This window comes from Mobula hypostoma, chromosome 3 (genome assembly GCF_963921235.1).
Source record: "Mobula hypostoma chromosome 3, sMobHyp1.1, whole genome shotgun sequence".
Taxonomy (NCBI): domain Eukaryota; kingdom Metazoa; phylum Chordata; class Chondrichthyes; order Myliobatiformes; family Myliobatidae; genus Mobula; species Mobula hypostoma.
In genome coordinates, this window is record NC_086099.1 from 60,780,983 (window position 1) to 60,800,428 (window position 19,446).

Here is a 19,446-nt window from a genome sequence, read left to right on the forward strand (position 1 = left end):
CCAAGTGAAGCAATGAGCAACATTCCAGTATTCGCTGAAGAGGCATTTCCTCAATTAACAAAATCAAATCCTTTATACATCTCCTATGACAAACGCATTCTGTACTATTAGCCGTTAATTATTACAAGGGGAGTACTCCTGACAAGACAACAAAATAGCGTTTCAATTTTCTTTGCAGGAAATGAATACCTCTTGTGGAAAAAAGCACAATTAACTTTATATAAGTTAAAGTTCATTGGAAACAGTCTGTTCAAGAGCAAATATAATCTCTGGACCATTATTCATAAATGAGTAATGAATAAAGTAATGAATAGGTAAAATGAAGGGAGATTAAAAAAAATCACAAACCACAATACAAAACTTTTTGATACATAAAACCATTTACAACAAATGACAATGTTGAGAAATCTATTCCTCTCAGATCTTGACTTCTTGATATTTGGTGGTGATTTTCAAAGAATCTGCATACATTGTGTTTAGAAAGAACAAATTAGATGAACCCGCATTTGTTTTGATCTTCACAAAATTATTATGCACTCACAGAACAGCAGGTAAAATCAAAACTACAGAGAGTTTCAATGACAAGCATATAAAAGCAAAGTAGATCTGCTACCTGACAAATACCATCTGAAGAGACATTAGAAGAAAATAGGAACAGAAGATGAGCCTCCAACCCTTCATGTCTGATATTTACCACAGCGCCACCTTCCTGCACTGAACCCATATCAACACCTTTAAATGTCTTGAATTTAACTGAATGAATCTCCGCAGCCAGCAAAGAGAATTCTTCTCATCACTGTCCTCTCATTTTGTCCTTGGTTCTAGATATCTTAGCCAAGGAAACACACAGAAATTAGCGTATAACACTAAAGTCACTTTATCCAAACACCTTTCAATCCCTTACCATTTAAAAAGGTACTAATTTCTATTTTTTTCCTATATCCTCTGAGAACTCTGAACTCTAGCAATTTGATTCTGACTGTCTAGTTCTGACTAGTGCTGTCTACATAACACTTGCATGTTCTCCCTATGACACTGCATGTTTCTCCTAGGTACTCTGATTTCCTCCTACATTCCAAAGGTGTACTGGTTAGTAGGTTAATCAAAGTGCTGCTAGATTGCAAGAATTGATGGGCCTATCAGGGAGAATACATTAAAGAGAAATAAATGGGAAAATGGGGCTGATGGGAATGCTGAGAGCTAGCAATTGCATTAACCCTATTCAGCTACCTCTTTCAGAACCTGGAGTGTCATCCATCTGGTCCAGGTGACTTAACTACCTTCAGACCTTCCAGTTTCCCAAGCACCTTCTCCCTCGTAATAGCAACTGCATTCACTTCTGCACCTGACACTCTTGAACTTCCAGCATACTGCTAGTGCCTTCCACAGTGAAGACTGATACAAAATACTTATACAGTTCATCCACCATTTTGGTAGAAAGAGGGGAAAAAGCTCTAGTTTAGATAAGGGCCATTACGATTCAAATACCACATTAAAGGTTAAAGATTAGCTTTGTCATAAGCACATTGAAATATACAGTGAAATGTGTGATTTGCATCAACGAGCAACACAGTCCAAGGATGTGCTGGAGGCAGCCTATAAGTGTCACCACACTTCCAGCGCCAACGTGGCATGACCACAAATCACTAGCCTTTACCATTCATTTTTGGAATGTAGGATGAAACCAGAGGAAACCCACACATCATGGGGAGTACATACAAGCTCTTCGCAGACAGCGGTGGGAATTGAACTCTGATTTTACAACTGTAAAGCATTGCTTTAATCGCCAAGCTACTGTGCTGTCGCTTTAGGTTCTGCAGAGATATCACTGAAAGATAGCTCTAACTCATTGTTATTAATCCAAAGAAATGTACCTCCTTGGATCTCTATACTGAGTGTCTGATGCCAACTGGATATAAAAAAAAGTCATAGTCTTTTGTACCATCACAAATTCTGTTCATTGATGCTATCTTTCCATCTGGTGATTCTAAGGCAAAGTTGAAACCGATAGCAAACATGCCTCTGTTTGAGCAAATCCAAGCTTAGGTCATATCCAAAGATGTTTCTGTAATAGCTTAGAGCTAACTCAATTAATAGCACTCTCAAAACTAAGTTGCAAGGTTCTAGATTTAAATTCTACTTGAGCAGACATATGCTGGCTGACAATCATGTATTAATTGACAGACAGAGGTGCTATCTTTCAATGAGCCAAATATAAAACTGTGTGACGCTCACAAAATGCTGGAGGAACCCTGTAGGCCGGGCAGCATTTATGGAAAAGAGTAAACAGTCAATGTTTTGGGCCAAGACCCTTCATCAGGACTGGGGATTGTTTACTCTTTCTACAGTTGCTGTCTGGCGATTGTTTATTCTTTTTCTATAGCTGCTGTCTGGCCTATTGAGTTCCTGCAGCACTTTGTTTGTGTTGCTTGGATTTCCAGTGTTATGTACCCCGTAACTGGGTTGCCAAACCAGCAGAAATGGATCACTCAGCTGGAGTCTGGATTACTAGAACTAAGAAAGTTTTATTAAAGAAACAAGCAACACAGTAATCGAAAGGATAATAAATGCAACAGTTCAGCAATGATAACCACACGTGCACAGAATTAAGATAACAGCATCAATCAAGCTCTATCGTTGTCTAGGGATAAATGACCAATTTCAAAGTGACACAAAGTTCAGTCCAATTTAGTAGTTCAGTTTGCAGTAATCGTTGCCATGGCGATGGACAACGTGTGGGGGGGGGAGAAAGAGAGAGAGAGAGAGCGAGAGAGAGAGAGAGAGAGAGAGAGAGAGAGAGAGAGAGAGAGAACGAGAACGACTGATCATTCAGAAACGGCTTCCACTCACAGACCCGATAATTGCTCACAAGCAGCTTTCGGGCAGGTCCTTGGTGATGTCACCGACTGTGACCCCTCCTCCAGATGCGGTCGATCCTCTGCAGTGAACCCGGCACCCAAGCAAGGGCGGACACACACCGGGTTCCCGCTGATCGTACTTTTCCACCCAGTGCGTTGTCCGATACTTCCCACCGACTCGTGAGAGGCGCACCGCTTCCAGGGTCTCGTTACCTCGGGTGTCGTGTGTGTCGCCTTAGCGAACCTGTCCCTTTTTATCCCCCTGCTGGGGTATCGCTTGTCCATCACTTCAAACAGTTCAGGGTTCAAAGGGGGAGCCGCTCCAGACAGCTCTCTCTCCCGTCCCTTCATTACACATCTCCAGATGCTGTTTCATTGTGTTCCTTATCTCTCTCTTGAAGACAGGTGGCAGACCAACTGCTGATCACACAGGACAGCTAACATCTTATCTATGTGTATTCTCGTCACACCAGCATCTGCAGACTTTCTCTTGTTCGTAAAGTTACATCATGGATTCTCTCAAAATAGCATGGAAGTGATTCACAGTGCTTTGGCTAATACATATTTCACACTCACATTACCAAAATTAGGAGGCTACTGGCCAGGTTTGTTATTCACATGGCTACATCTCTGATAGTACAGAAATAAACTCCATTTCAGAAGTATTTAATCAGCTTTAAAGTACTTGGTGATATCAGCAAATGGTCATGAAGAAAGTATTTACTTTTACTTTTCACCACCTTAAAATTTTACTCATATTTCTGCATTATAAACTATTAAATCTCTCCTCCATGCCTTTGTTATCTGTAAATTCAGCTATTCAAACACTCTGTTGGATGATTCATCTTATATCCTCCTGATTTGATTTTATTGAAAATTCTGCTATTTATCCTCCACTTTGCACCAAATTGATGAACATAAAATTAAACTGGCTTGCAATTCTGCAATACCTTACTTTTAAATTTCACAGACATCGCAAATCCCTCAATGGCTTCATTCATTGAAGAATTCTATAGTCATCCATAGACATCCCCCATTTCTGAACACCTGACAAATAAAGGTTATTAGTGAAGCAGCTGAAGATGATTGAACCAAGGACTCCATTGCAAGGAACTCCTGCAATGATATCCTGGGGTTGGGAGAATCAATCTCCAACAACTACAGCCACCTACCTCTACTTGACATCAGACTACAATCATTAAACATATTCTCCCCTTCTGATGCACATTGACTTCTGCTTTTCCAGGAAGTCATGATGCCACTCTTGGCCAAATGCTACCTTGATGTACAGGAGAGTCACTCTCAGCTCACCTCTGGAATTCAGCTCTTTAGCCCATATTTGGATTAAGATTGCAAAGAGGTCTAGAGCAGAGTGCTTCTGGCAAAACTCATGCTAGATATTGGCAAATACATTATTGGCAAGCAATGTCCACAACAGCTTCCAATACTCTGCTGATGACTGAAGGTAGAATGATTTCTTGGAAACTAGCCAGATAACATTTCCCATCTTCACAAACAGGTCAAACCTGGGCAACTTCTCACATTTTCATATAAACGCCAGTTTATAACTGTGCTGGAACAGCTTAGGGAAGCAGAGCTGGTTTTTCAGTACTACAGCTGTAATGTTGGCTGGGTCCACATTCTTGACTACATCCAGAGCCCTCAGCTGTTGCTTATTATTAACCTGGAGTGAATTAAATTGGCTGTAGACAGGCTTTTATGATGTGGCATTCTTCGGAGGAAACCAAGATAGAACATCTATTTAACACTTCTGACCAAACGTAACTGTTAATGCTTCAGCCTTTTGTGTTGCCTTGCATGCTGGGCCCTATCACTGTTGAAGATGGGATGCTCTTGAAGCCCTCTTCTATAGTTGTAAGTTTAATTATTCACTAGCATTCAGAACTCAATGTGTAGAGGACTACAGAGCTTTCAACTGATGCATTGGCTGTTTTGTATACCACACGCTGATTTTTGCTGCTCAGTGTACATAATTTATTAAGCTGACAAACTTAAGGTCCTGTTCCATCACACCCTTCTGTACTCCTCACTGAACTAGTGTCAATCCCAGGCTTGATGGTAACAGTATAATGAGAAATAATACTGGATTATGAGATTACAGATTGTGGCCTTCTATGTTTCTGATAAATCATAATGCTTCTGTTTTGGCTGTCTGATCTGTTCAGAAAATATCCCATTTGGCAAATTTGTAGTGACACAGATTGGAGGCATCTCTGGTGTGAAAATGAGATTTGACCACTACACTGACCTCTGTGGTGATCACTTGTCCAACACTATAATAACTGATGCACCTGCCACTGGCAGACTAGCATGTTTGAGGTCAAGGAGGTTTATTCCTATTGAATTTGTCCTCATGACATTGCCAACTGCTGCAGACCCAGAGTGGCAGCCGTGTCCTTCAGGGTAAGTTAGTTCGGTCTGAGTGCCACTGACATCCTCTTAGTAATGGACTTGTAACTTTCAATGCTTCTTCCAAATGTTGTTGAAAGGAAGAAATGATTACATCATCTATGGAAGGGTCAGCAAGTGTCAATCAGTAAGAGATTTCCTTACACATTGCACGAGACTTCAATGGAGTCAATGTTGAAGACCTCCCAGAGTTACTCCCTCTCTTCTGGAAACAACTGTGCTACATATCTGGCCTTTTCATGACCATGAGGAAAGATGGCTGTTCAATGGAGATGTCTGGCACATTATCTGTAAGATGTGTATCAGTACACCACCATGTCAGTCTTCTGCTCAACAAGTCTGTGGGACAATTCTCCCAATTTAGACATCGGTCCTTAAATGTTTGTAATAGGAAACTTGTAAGATCAATTGGACTGCTGGTGACTTTGCCACATCTGAATTGATTGTTCCCAGCTGTTTCATCTAGTTTTACTTATTCTCTGTTCAAATGCTACAACTAACTGGATTGCTACAGTATTTAAGAGTGAACCACAGGTCTTGGCCTGAAATTACAATGAGAGATCAGATAAAGATGATAGATTGGAAGGATATTACCATACAATTTTGTTTAACTAATAAAACAGTAGTTTTCATCATGTCTATGATTAGCATTAATTTTCTCCAAATGCCAAATTAAGTGAATTTAAATTCTACAGCTGCTGCAGTAGTTTTAAATTGGATCTCTGTATTAATCACTCAGCTAATAATTTAACTGGTGAACCACCAAACTACCCAACTGCTTTAAAGGAAATCTATAAGCACAAGCATTGATACGGAGCAGGAACAACGTTAATAGGTGTCTAGTTAACCAGCAGTTTGCAATGTCCTTGCTAACATTTTGTGTTGGAACATGGTGGATCAGCAGCTGATTGACAAATTGCTGACTTCCCAATTCCTTGAATGCTGATCTAGGCAGTCCTTTGCTGTGACCCTAGTTCTCTTGCCTTGCTGCATGGTTTCATCTCCAACACTGCTAGCTTTTTGATTTGGCACATCATCACAACAAAAGAGCTTATGCAGTCTCTCACAAATTCTCAGGTTTAAAATTCATTGTTACAACTCACAAGTGACTTGTACAGAGTCTAGTTTTGTTCAGATACATTTCTGGCTGTTCTGTTGTATGGCTCCACTAAGATATACTCATGGGATATGCTTTAGTTTGTAGTCATACCATTCCACAGAGACTGTAGCTTCTGGGTTACAGCAGTATTTCCATTTAAGTTTGACTCTATTACACTGTACACTCAGTGGCCACTTTACTAGATACAGGATGTTTGTGGTTTCATAAGTATACTGCTGTCAGATCCTACTCAGCCCCCCAGCCTGTCCTGTCTCCCCTTATAACAAGCATTTCCTTCCAGGCAAATCCCTTGTAAATCTACTCTACAATAAAGTCCTTTCTATAATATGCTATCTCTTAAGCATTACTGCTTATGTTATGTCCTAACCAAACAATACCCTACCCTCCAAAATGCATAATTCTACCTGCCGTTGACATTAATCAGCTAGTAAGTTGGGTGGACCACTCAGAAGCCCAAGATTTGTGTTTGAAGCCTTCTGGCTCAACAAGCTACCCAGCAACCCACCTATTTAACCCTTGCCTAACCACAGGACAAATAAGCTACTAACTGGTACATCTTTGGAATGTGGGAGGAAACTGGAGCTTTTGGAGGAAACCCATGAGCTCATGGGAAGAAATGTACAGACGGCACCAGAAATGAACTCAGAACTCCATCACCCCAAGCTTTAATAGCCATGCTGCTATGCTACTGTAGTACTCCCTTCCTAACTTTGCTTAAAAGCACACCCTCCCCACATCCTTTCCCTGGTTCCTAAAGACCTCCCACACTTTTGATACTCTGTACTTGTCATGTGATATCTCTTGATATCCAGGAATCCCTAGACTTGGCATCCTTACTTGTGGAAACACACTAGCTACAAATTCTTACCATTTCATTTTGTAATGAATCCTACTTTCTGAATGTCAAAGTACATGCAAGTAGCAACACCTGGTCTACATTTAAAAGTTTCACTCCGTGTAATCCTTTCACACAGGGTGATCTCAGTTTATTGTGGCAAAGTTGGATCACTGCTGCACCTCTTGGATTTGCCTACATTTCTGCTGCTCTAGGTCCTGTATTATTTCATTCCGTCATTCATGAGTTATTTCTTAATTCTACCTATATGGCCTCATTTAAAGACCCTTCCAAGACATCCTCCCTCATTATCTGAGATCACAGAGCAATAACACTACGATCTCTTTTCTTCTACATTTCCACCCCCCCGCCCAACTCCTTAATGTACAAACTGTCATTATTTCTTCAACAGGGTACCTTGTAAGCATTGTGTTTCCATCTGCTACATTTTGAAAACAATGCAAATGGACTCCAAAAAGTATTGCTGAAAACAAAAATGTTACAAAATACAAAATTTCAGAAATATTACTGTAACCATTTTAATACAGAAAGGTGCCTATGGTAAGTGATTTGTGACCCGCTATTTGCCACACCTGCCAATAAAAACTAAAATGTCAAAAATCAACACCATGAATTTTACCTATTATCCTTAAAATACTCTGAACGTAATGAGCAAATTATGGAGAGAGAAACAAGACGCAAAGGAGATTATACATATTAATATAACATATATTAAATGACAAATTATATATTAATCTATATTTTTTTTATTATACCTGACATATGGAACTTCTTTCCACCTTTTCTTTTACCCTTAACTGCAGCTTTTATGAATTAAAAGCCTTTTACTTTTCTTCCCCAAGACATGCGGCAGCAGAACTTGCACAGCTGGCAAATAATTCAACTTCGTCCTACAGAGTCCTCCTCCCCTATTTAGAACAATTTTGGCAACAGCACAGAGACTTTTCTTGGGCTGGTAGTCATTAAGATTCATTTTGGCCAGCTCTCAGTGACCAGCCCTCTCCCTGGTCCCTGGAAGTTGACGACAAACAGATGTTCTGCATGCTCCAGTTCATTATGCTTCTACACTACAACTTCTAACATACATGCAAGTGCACGTGTGCAGTCAAGTAATTGTCACGTTTCCATAATAAAAAGAACAAAATGCCCTCTACCCTACTGCTACAGTTTTTTTTTGCACCACACAAAACCCTAAAAGAATACAACTATTCAAATAAAATAATTTGGGCTTGTATGTGCTTACTGTTTTTAAATCAGATTACATTCTCTGCCTATTCTCCAGGTTCCTGATACAGGAAATGATATAATGGCAGCACTTTGCTCACAGAATCCCATCATTACAAATCTGTGAAAAGTAAGGCGAGCAAAATTAAAGATCATTTGATGAGATGCAACACTAAATAAGTTTATAATAAAAGTGGGTTTTAATGATCTAAGTAATTGGCAGATCTGAAGCCATAGCATCCATACCACCACAATTATAGTTCTAAATGTAGTTTGGGGCCGTTTTTTTTTGGAGCAGATGGTCACAAGCTTTAAGTTATATAGTTGCATATTTTTCCAGCTCTTTTTTCGCTGCTTAGATGTTTTACCAAAAGGCAGAACTCTCCTTTTAATGAGATCCATTGAACTGAGAAGCTGAAGTACTACAATTCCTACAGACCTGACTACCCCATTTCCTGTTAATTGATTCCAGCACTTATTCGTGAAAAGATATGGCTGAAAAAAACTTTAAAATACTTTACAATTTTGAACAGTTCTAACTAAAACCTTAATATAGCACATAACATACTGTATTAATTGGAACTGTATATTATCCACACTGAAATGTTGTCAATACTATGATATAAATTCATTGTTCGTGTGCTGGAATTACAGATGCATAAGTAAAGGAATTCCTCAAGGAAGAAATCTAGAACAAGAAGCAATGTTAATTTGTGGTTAAATAGCACTTTTTCATGCAACGGGTAAAAGAAATTCATAGATGCACTGTTGTAGATAGGGAAGGGCATCGTAATCAAAAGCAAATAGAGCCAAAACACACACACACACCATTCTCTAACAACATCTGATATTCCAGTTCAACACGGAGGCAAAAGTGCAATATCTAGACTACCTGGAGTAGATATCTCAAACCACTAGAACAATACCATCAACATCATCTCTGCAAAAAACCCCCAAATTCGCTAGAAGGGCAAGCAAACAATGTTAGTGCCTTCTCCTAAATCAACATCTCAAGACTGAAGCCCTAGCTACATCCAGGTGGCTACTTTGGAGATACTATTTTATGCATATGCCTGACACCAGCCTCTCAAAACACCTTACCACGTGAAGAGATTACCAGACAGATGGAGAATGAGATTCAATTACATTCTCAAGGCCTCCTTGAACAAATTTCATCTGCTATTGTACTATCCAACTTATCCGCTCCTGGGCAAATAAAGCAATTATTTGATGCTGCTGACCTTGTTAAACAAGTATCAAGGAAACAATGTACACAAATCTGAATTGCTGAAGAATGCCCTGTAAAGTCCAATTTATTTTCTCCTCTAATGGTATTCACCATTTCTGTAGACATCAATTACCCTCACATATATATTTGTTCGGAGACAAATGCAAAAGGAATTACCATGATCTGATTAAGTGGTCTACTTCCATTTTTACTTACGTTTTTACGTTCAAAGGTCATTATCCATCACAACCAATAAGCAGAAACCAAGATTTTCTGTTGAACATCAAGTGATACCAATGAAGAAAATTACTGGTTCCATTGCTGTGTTAAGGCCAGTTAAACTGCTCTTTGCAAGTACTTCATAATATCAGAACCCCTTCCAAAGCGAGAGAAGCTAATTGCATCAGAAAGCCCATAAACAAAAATGTAGGCAGTGAGGGAAAGTGTGCACAGTATGCTGTGCAATTGCAAAATGGCAGGGAGAATCCAGGTCAAAGGGTACAAATGCAACTATTGTCCATCTGAATGTGGTTTGCACTCCAGTACTGGTTACAAAACCATTGGTGTTGCATTATCAAAACCTCATAAAAGGAGTCCTATGCCACCAAATTATTCTCGTCTAATAGCAAAGACAGGACATATTATCCATCTTTGTTAATAAACTGCTCAACTACTAACCCTTTTAATCAGACCCGAAATTTATCATTTCACAGTATTTAAAGGGCACACCCAAATTAAAATAAAGTAGTAATTTGTCATAAACTACTACCACTATGTCGACTCAGGCCTAGGGGGCCGGCGTCAGGCAAAAACTGGACTGCTCTTATTATCCTGAAATCAACACAGTATGATTTAGGTAAATAAAGTAAGGAGTGGTACTGCTAGGGTGAAATGTAATAAGGAACACAAACATTCTTAGTTAGACTCACCCATTGTAGGCACTTGAACTAGGGCTGCGGTCACGTTCTCGCTCGTGGTCGCGGTCCCTGTCCCGATCACGTTCTCGCTCCCTGTTGCGATCTCTTTCACGATCACGGTCCCTTTCCCTCTCTCTCCGTGGATAATAATCCCATTGATGTTGCTGTTGTTGTGCTGGTTGTTTGTTGTTGTCAATTAAGGTACTCCAAGAAGAAACTGGGATATTCGGATATGATAGATTACCATAATCTGAAAGGAAGCAGTACTGGGCAATCATTACTTTCTTTCATCATCATATTTCATGGCATTTTGAGGCCCATGAAACAATAAAACCATAGTTATCATAATAATAAAGCATTTCTAATTAACTTTCTTTTTTATGGCCAAAACAATAACAAAGCTAGCAGCCAGCCCTCCAATTACAAAGGAAACTGCACAAGCACAGCTCACATGCCAGAAGTTCAGGAAGTTATTTAAGTAGCTCTTTATCTTCCAGAAGTATAGTCTCTCACCAAGATGTTCAACAAAGAAATTTCCAATGGCTTGCATTTGTTGCAGATGTCCATGGAGCATATCATTCACCTTGAACTAGTTGATAAAGGGCCTTCGGCTAGAAATGTTAACCAGGTTTCTTCTTCCACAGATGATGCCTGACCTGCTATGTATTTCCAGCATTCTGCTTTTGTTTCAGATTTCCAGCATCTGCAGCTTTTCAAATTTTCATTTATAAAACATTTTTAATGTTTTGTTGCATCTTTCCTTCTCTTTAATTTGTTCCATGCACAACTTAATATTGAATTAAATATTCAAAATAACAATAGTATAGACTACATTTTAAATAATAAGTCATACAGATCACATGTCCCCAGACTGTTCCACTCCATTTTTGTTTCAGAAAGACAGCTCTACCAGAGCAAAAAAAAAAGTTAGTGGACAAATGCGTACAAAATGAATGTTCAGTTGCTGCTGCTTATGATCTATAGGCCAAGAAGCCATATTACTTGTACAAGAGCTCTGGGGAAAAAACCAATTTCACTAGCGCTCTTCAGGGGAAAGAAGCAGTCACCATTTGCTGGTTAAATGTATATACAAATCTCCACTTCGACACAATTTAATTGGCTAATTAGCTTTAAAACAAATCAGCTGAACTGCTCACCACATTTCCAGCAAATGGACAATGAAGCAAAAAAACAACAAACTGCTGGAAGAAATCAGTAGGTCAAGCAGCATTTGTGAAGGCAAATAGAGAGTTAACATTTTGGGTCTTGATGCTGCATCAGTATAGGATAATGGCCAATGAATGCAGACTTGCCAGCAACCATCATCAGTGATTGAATAATTACAGATATTTAATGAGTGATTTTTAAACCCACTGCCAATACACTTCTTTAAAAAGCTACCTTTAATCAAAAATAATTACTACAGTGGCTAAAAGTTTTGATACCATTTAACAATTCCAAAACAGAAAGAGATCATCAAGACCAAATTATTTGCATGTTCATTCTCCACATTGCTTGTCCTAATTTTCCTATGGAAGCTCTCTTCTAAAATCCATATACATTTCCTAATTTTTTTTTAATCGTGACTGCTTGTTCCAGACCTATAAAGACACTGCAAAGACACTGTGGATTTCTATCCACAATATTTTCAAGTCACTTTCTACTCTACTTGGTTCCAGTGAAAGCAGCTCCAATTTTCCAAGTTTTTTTTTGTTGTGTTGGTTATTATGCCCCTTCATAATAGCTTGAATTCTTGTGCACTACTAGTAATAATGGCACAGTCAGCAGCAATTTAGTTGAATGAAAATGTTTGTCACCATCACATTAATGTTTTTCAAATGAATAATCCTATCATAATTGCTCAGCATGATATTTTAAAAAATGCCTAGTCTATTTTAAGAAAAGCTTATTTATGACTAAATGATCTCAAGACATTGGTTTAAATATTTCCAAGATTTCCCAGGGAATTTAATCAAATAATGGAATAATAAAAATATCAGGAAAGTGATATATTACCAGACTGTGATTAAAAAACATTGTTTTAATACCAAAGGTCAGAGAGCTGTTCCACAGATTAGACGAGCAATAACTTGGCATGCTCATCCTCAGAATCATATCTTTCAGCCACAGTTACAGAATTTTATTACTATCCATGGGTAAAGCCTGCATTATCAATAGGACAAGCCCATCATAAGTGGTGGCTCCATGTCTGGAAGGAGTAGACTGGAAGTCCTCCAGATAACACACAAACTACAGGTTTCATACCATTAAGCCAAACAATGACAAAAAATCCACCTATTGATTAACACTGACCACTTTCAGTTGATCAATAAGCACTCTTACATGATAATACGTTCTATTATTTGTCCAGCCTGGACAATCAACATGGTGATGTGGCTCTTGACACCAAATTATAACTTGATCCATAATCTTAATGTATATGGTATTTTCTTCTCCTTTTGATATTCTTTGTGCCAACAAACTTGCTTCTCATTTATTATCCAAATTCTCTCCAAACCACTCAAATATAAAACTGTTTTTTCTCAGTGACATTTTCACTGCTTCTCCTTAATCCCTGGACCCAACAACTTTTCATATTGTTACTTCAATTTCCTTTCATTTTGGTCCATTAAATGAAAGCCATGATTCAAGGAAGCTATGTAGCAATGAATTTGTACTCTTAATTCAGCTTCAGCCACTCCCTTGACTTTGTCATTCTCCTTCCGTTATTTCATTCATAGAGAAGGCAAAACATGATGATGACTTCCTTAAACCATTCCCTACTCATCATGCAACAACCCTTCTTCCTTCTGCATTCATTCCTAGAAAAAATACCAGAAATAACTAGTTTAAATGAGGTACAAAAGTAGCATCATACATACCAAAAAGGTCTGAGCCCTTGAAACTACCACTAAACTACAGAAGCAACATGGTATCATTATGACCAAGCCCCATATCCAGTTGCAAATAGTGAAGTACAATTGAACAGGGAGACAATATTAGCAGCATCTCCGTCATTAATGGGCACCACTCAGTGATAACAGCATGACTGAGGAAACTGCAGATAATTATGCCAGGAGTGCTAAGCAATGATCCACTTCTCTGACCCAATTTTGCTAAGTTGGATTTCAATTCTGTTTTCAACTAATTTAATGCACTCCACATTAAGTGCACAAAACATATCAGAGCTTTTAGACAACTGTAGACTGTGGTTTTAAAGATTAGTTGCATGTTTCTAGGAAAGCTGCTACAGTTCAACTACAGAATGTGGATTTCCCAGTTAGGCCACTAACTGCCCTTTATTATAAGCATTTTAAAAGACTGGGAAGACTTAATTACGATATATATATATATATATATATCAGAATCAGCAAGAATAGGGATTTCCTTCCCTGGAAAATCCCAGTGAATCAAATTTTTAAAAAAATATTCCCACAGTTTCATGGCTATCTATATAAAACATTTTTAGTTCAGTTTAATTTAATTACTTGTATATAAATTCCAAGCTGCTACAGCAGATTCAAGCAAGATCGCTGAATCAATAGGCTAGTGATTCAATAGGTTCATGACTCAACCACTTTAGTATTTTACCCATCAACATACCTCTGTTCGACAAGATGAAACAAAATATCCAGATCCTTCCAGTTCACAAGATCAGAAAGGGCCCAATTTAACTAAACACAATCTCAAAGGTTAACTTGGAACAATCAGCAAAATGACACGAACTGTTTGTGACAGGGAAGCAGCTCTTAATTACTGACAACTTCGTCAACAATTTTGAGTTCATTAGGACCACTTGCCTCCAGACGTTATCACAATATTGTCCAAACACACATTAAAAAAGATGGCTTCCTGAAGACAGACAACATTGATTGCCCTTGACACAAGAATTATTGAATCAGATTACTTCACAAAATTCAACAAGTAGTTAAAGACTCTCCACTATCTCAAGTATCATCTAGCGCAATGAAACAATCCAATCACTTCCATTACAGATTATCACTACAAGGAGTTCTTTGGGCCAGTTGTTCTAAAGTCAAATCTTCTACTGCTCTAGTAATAATTGTTCTTTCAGCACAAGGACAGCAATGTGGGCACAGATCTTTAGATAATACCGATTTCCATGGTCATCTTGACTATACCTCTTCCCACCGTCTCCTGCAAAAATGCTATTCCCTTTTCTCAATTCCTTCGTCTCCATCACATCTGTTCCCAGGATGATGCTTTCCTTTCCAGGACGTCTTTAAAGAATGGAGTTTCCCTTTCCTCCATCATTGATGCTGCCCATACCTACAGTATTTCCCAGATGTCCGCGCTCACACCATCTTCCCAATGCCATAATAGGGATAGATTTCCTTTGGTCCTCACCTACCACCCCATGAACTTTCACATTCAACACATCCATCTCCACAACTTCCACCATCTTCAATGGAAGCCTACCACTAAACACATCATTAACTTCCTCCCACTCTCTGCTTTCTGTACGGATCACCCCCTTCATGATTTCCTTGTCCATTGTCCCTCCCCACTAATCCTTCCCCTGGCATATACCCCTGCAAGCGACAGATATGTTACCCTTGCCCATTTACCTCTATTCAGGGTGCCAAACAGTCCTTGCAGGTGAGTCAACCCTGCACCTGCAAATCTGTCACCTGTCACCTGTTATATCAGGTGCTCCAACGCAGCCTCCTCTATATTGGTGAGATGAGACATAAATTTAAGGACCGCTTTGTCGAGCACCTCCGCTCTATCCACCAAAATGACCAGTCATTTTAATTCCTCTCCCCATTCAGGGTGGAGAAGCAACACCTCACATTCCATATAGGTAGCCTCCAACCTGATGGCATGCACATTGATTTCTCCTTCCAGTACAAAAAAAAATCACCCTCCCCTGCTCTCTTCTTCTATTCCCCACTCTGGCTTCTTACCACTTCTCCCCACCTGCCTATCACTTCCCCTGGTGAACTTCCTTCTTCCCATACTCTTATGGTCCACTCTCCTCTCCTATTAGATTTCTTTTTCTCAAGCCCTTTACCTTTCCCACCCACTTGGTTTCACCTATCACCTTCTAGCTGGTCCTCCTTCCCCTTCCCCCACTTTCTTTATTCTGGCTCCTTACCCCTTCCTTTCAAGTCCTGATGAAGGGCCTTGGCCTGAAAAATCGACTGTTTATTCGTTTCCAAAGATGCTGCCTGACCTGCTAAGTTCCTCCAGCATTTTGTGTCTGTTGTTTTGGGCTTTCAGCATCTGTAGAATTTCTTGTATTAGAAAATGCATCAAGGCTTGAATATTCATGCTTAAGATTTGTTGGAAATTAACATAATTTTCACTCAAGTCCTAGTCAATGACCATTTCCAATGACAGTCTAAGCATCTCCCTTTGACGTTCAATAGAATTACTGCCAACATTCTGGGGCCACCACAAACCAGGAAACTAGACAACCACATTCTGCTATACTTAACTACTTAAAGCCTTGCCACTAAGGTACAAATCAGGAGCATGAAGGCAACTCCAAGCCTGCCAGGATAAATGTACTTGTAGCAAAAATCTCAGAAGAGGAGTACAGCCTGCTTGGGTGGCAGCTAGTACTAAATACACCATTCGGGCAACGTCCGATCGCATATACTTCCGTAGTCCTGATCAGAGAACGTGACATAGCGGATGTAACCAATCAATGTATTGCACGTCTCTTGAGTGTAGTAACATTATCTGTTTAATTTTCTTTGGAAAATACTACCGTAAAGTGCATCATGGCTTCCAAACGCAGCAAAACCACTCCTAGTGATTGCAGCAGCAAGAGGCAAAGGAACAGTATTGATTTAGAAGTGAAACAAAAGGTTATTAAACAATATGAAGGTGGAAACCAGCGAATGCTATTGCTCGGGATTTAGGCATGTCGCACTCGACAATCACGACGATCCTGAAAAACAAAGAAAAAATTCTCGAAGCTGTTAAAGGATCGGCTTCACTGAAAACTACAAGGCTCACAAAAATGCGAGAGGGACCTATATCAGATATGGAGAAATTGCTAATGACATGGATTTAGTCAACACAGGTACACTACAGTACTCCATATAGGTTTGCTAAGTATATAATATGGTGATCGCACAACGTCCAAATCACATAACGTCCGATTTCACAGAACATATCGTGGACGTTAAGTGACACATACCGTATTAAATAGGCAATGCTTCTGCCATCCATGTAATGCAGTTATAGCATGTATCCTTTACAAACTATATTGTACAAGTTTGCCAAATCTTTCAAATCAGTTACATATACAATGTAGGCCAGCAGGAATGGGAAGCACCACAAGTCCTGAATTGGTAATACTTCAATTCTACGTTTCTGCTGGGTCATACTTTTCAAAGTCCCTGCTTAATGGTGCACTGGCAGCACTTCAATTATACAGAGTAACACAACCCAAGAAAACTTGATCCAACACTAGCTGAGTAATTTCAATGATATTCATACACCACAAAAGTAGTACAAAATGTTGCTGGAGTTGCAACCATCTTAAGTTCCATTGTAAAATCTTTGAAAGCATTGTTTCAAGTGTCCAGAAGCATCTTTCTTTCAGATGTCTCTACATGTTGTAATACAAAGCTACAGAATGTACTTACCATTGGTGGGATAACCAAATGGAGGAGCAGTCCGGCTGTTATATGCTGGAGGTCCACTAGAAATCATAAGAGCAAACCACTTGTCAAACGTGTACTGTATCATACCATGCAAAACATAAATGCAAAAAAAAAACTGGATAAAATGGCAAAATTTAATTTCACATCAACAACGGCAGCACCATCCTTAAAATATCAGTTCAAGGGATTCAATACCATGGTAGATTAATAACTTCCCTTTCGTGAACAAATCCAACCAAAAGAGCACATTTAAAGTCCGTTTTTGTGAATGCACCAATGCTGCTGCAATTGTCTTGAAATCTGACGAGTGCACTGGCAGACATGCTTTTGGTGGTTAAGGATATTTATATGTTAAATAGTACAAATCATGATACCCAACATTTCTCCAATTCATGTGTGCTATCTGATTTATAATGCAACTGATAACATTTGAACTAAATCCATGACAAAAATTAAGTATGTCATGAACTGGTGGGCAGCTGGAATTATCTTTTGATTCTCCGTTTTCACAGCTTGTTTTGCAACTTGAACCATTTAAAGTTTTCTAACATGACCAAATTTTGCTGTTAGCTCACTCCTAATTCCCCAGTCTTACTTCTGAAGTTCAATTTCTTGTTAACCTGCCTTCCTATATAGTTATAATAAATCTTTGAGCTCATTTTTCAATGTCTTCTTACAATGGTCAAATCACCACATTATTCTAATCTTCAATTTTAACTCAAGAAAATAAAAGCAAGGATTGGTGGCAAAATTGAAACTATTTAAATTAAATGGGCAGAGGCAACATGAATAGCGTCATGGTGACACTACTATTTGTCTTTAAGCAGGACTGCCACTTGAACAAGGGGTTATAAAAATAAAAACAGATAAACCATTTTCATTGGCATAAAGATCAACAATCACATACAAATGAGTTAAAAATTTTGGGTGTACAGAAGGAGGTCCCACAGCTATATGAAAGTGGCAACACAAGTATACAGTGTGGTAAAGGTGACATACAAAATGCTTGCCATCATTCCTTCACCAATTCAAACGTTGAATATAAAAGTCAGGACACAATGTTGCAGCTGCATAAAACGTTGGTTAGGTCACATTTGGACTATAATGTGCAGTTCTAGTTGCCTCATTACAGGATAGATGTGGTTTGGAAAGAGTACAGAATGCTGTGCTTCACTGTTGACTGCAGATACTCATCCATGTAACACACTCCAGTTCTTCTATGAACCAACTGCCTCCTGTTTGAGCCAAAGCTTTCAAAATTTGACTTGTCAGTCCAAAGCACTTGCTGCCATTGTTAAGAACCCCAGCCCTTGTGTTTTTGTGCATAGGTCAGTCTCTTGGCTTTGTTTCCACTTGAGAAGAAGGGCTTTTTGGCAGCAACTCTTCCATGAAGACTACTTCTGACTTGGCTCAAACAGGAGGCAGCACGTCCATAGAAGAGCAGGAGAGCGCGACATAGACAATTGTCTGCAGCCAACAGTGAAGGATGCAGGAGGTTCCCTGCAGGTTTGGGGCTGCACTTTTGCAAATGGAGTTGGTGACCTGGTCAGAATCAATGGAATCCTCAATGCTGAGAGGTATAAGTGGATTCTCATCCATGAAGCATTATCATCAGGAAGACACCTGATCAGTCCCAACTTCATTCTGCAGCAAGACAATGAACTCAAACACACAGCCAAGGTCATAAAGACATCATCGAGATTGCCTGGGATTACCTGGAGAGACTCAAGCTAGTGAGACAGACAAATTCTGTAGAAGAACTGTGACAAGTTCTCCAAGATGCTTGGAACAACCTACTATCCAATTTTCTCACAAAACTGCACAACAGTGTACCCGAGAGAATTAAGGCAGTTTTAAAGGCAAAGGGTGTCATACCAAATATTGATTTGATTTAGTATTTTACTGTTTACAACTTTATAATTTTTTTTGATATTTAGAAATTTTTCATTATTTTTATTTCATTTATTTTATTTCTGATTTTTTTTTACATGCACAGAAGACTTGCACAGTTACTGCACTTGTGCATATAACAATAAACTCAACTCTGACTTTGGAGAGGGCAATTTTTTTTTAAATACAGTGCCTATAAAAAGTATGCACCCACCCCCTATGAATCACAGTGGATTTAATTTGGCTTTTTTTTAAAAACTCTGATCAACAGAAAAAGACTCT

General features: G+C 39.0%; 1 protein-coding gene across 5 annotated transcripts in view; it reads right to left on the reverse strand.

Moving 5' to 3' along the window:
- fip1l1a (FIP1 like 1a (S. cerevisiae)) overlaps nucleotides 1-19,446 on the reverse strand; it is a 94,641-nt gene that overhangs the window by 8,647 nt on the left and 66,548 nt on the right. For 4 of the 5 annotated variants that reach the window (XM_063043145.1, XM_063043144.1, XM_063043146.1 and 1 more), the window contains 2 exons: nucleotides 17,257-17,312; nucleotides 10,646-10,883 (listed from right to left, as the gene is read on the reverse strand). In XM_063043145.1, the coding sequence (XP_062899215.1) occupies nucleotides 10,646-10,883; nucleotides 17,257-17,312 (294 nt within the window). The remainder of the gene's footprint in view (nucleotides 1-10,645; nucleotides 10,884-17,256; nucleotides 17,313-19,446) is intronic. The other variant, XM_063043147.1, reaches the window with a different exon arrangement.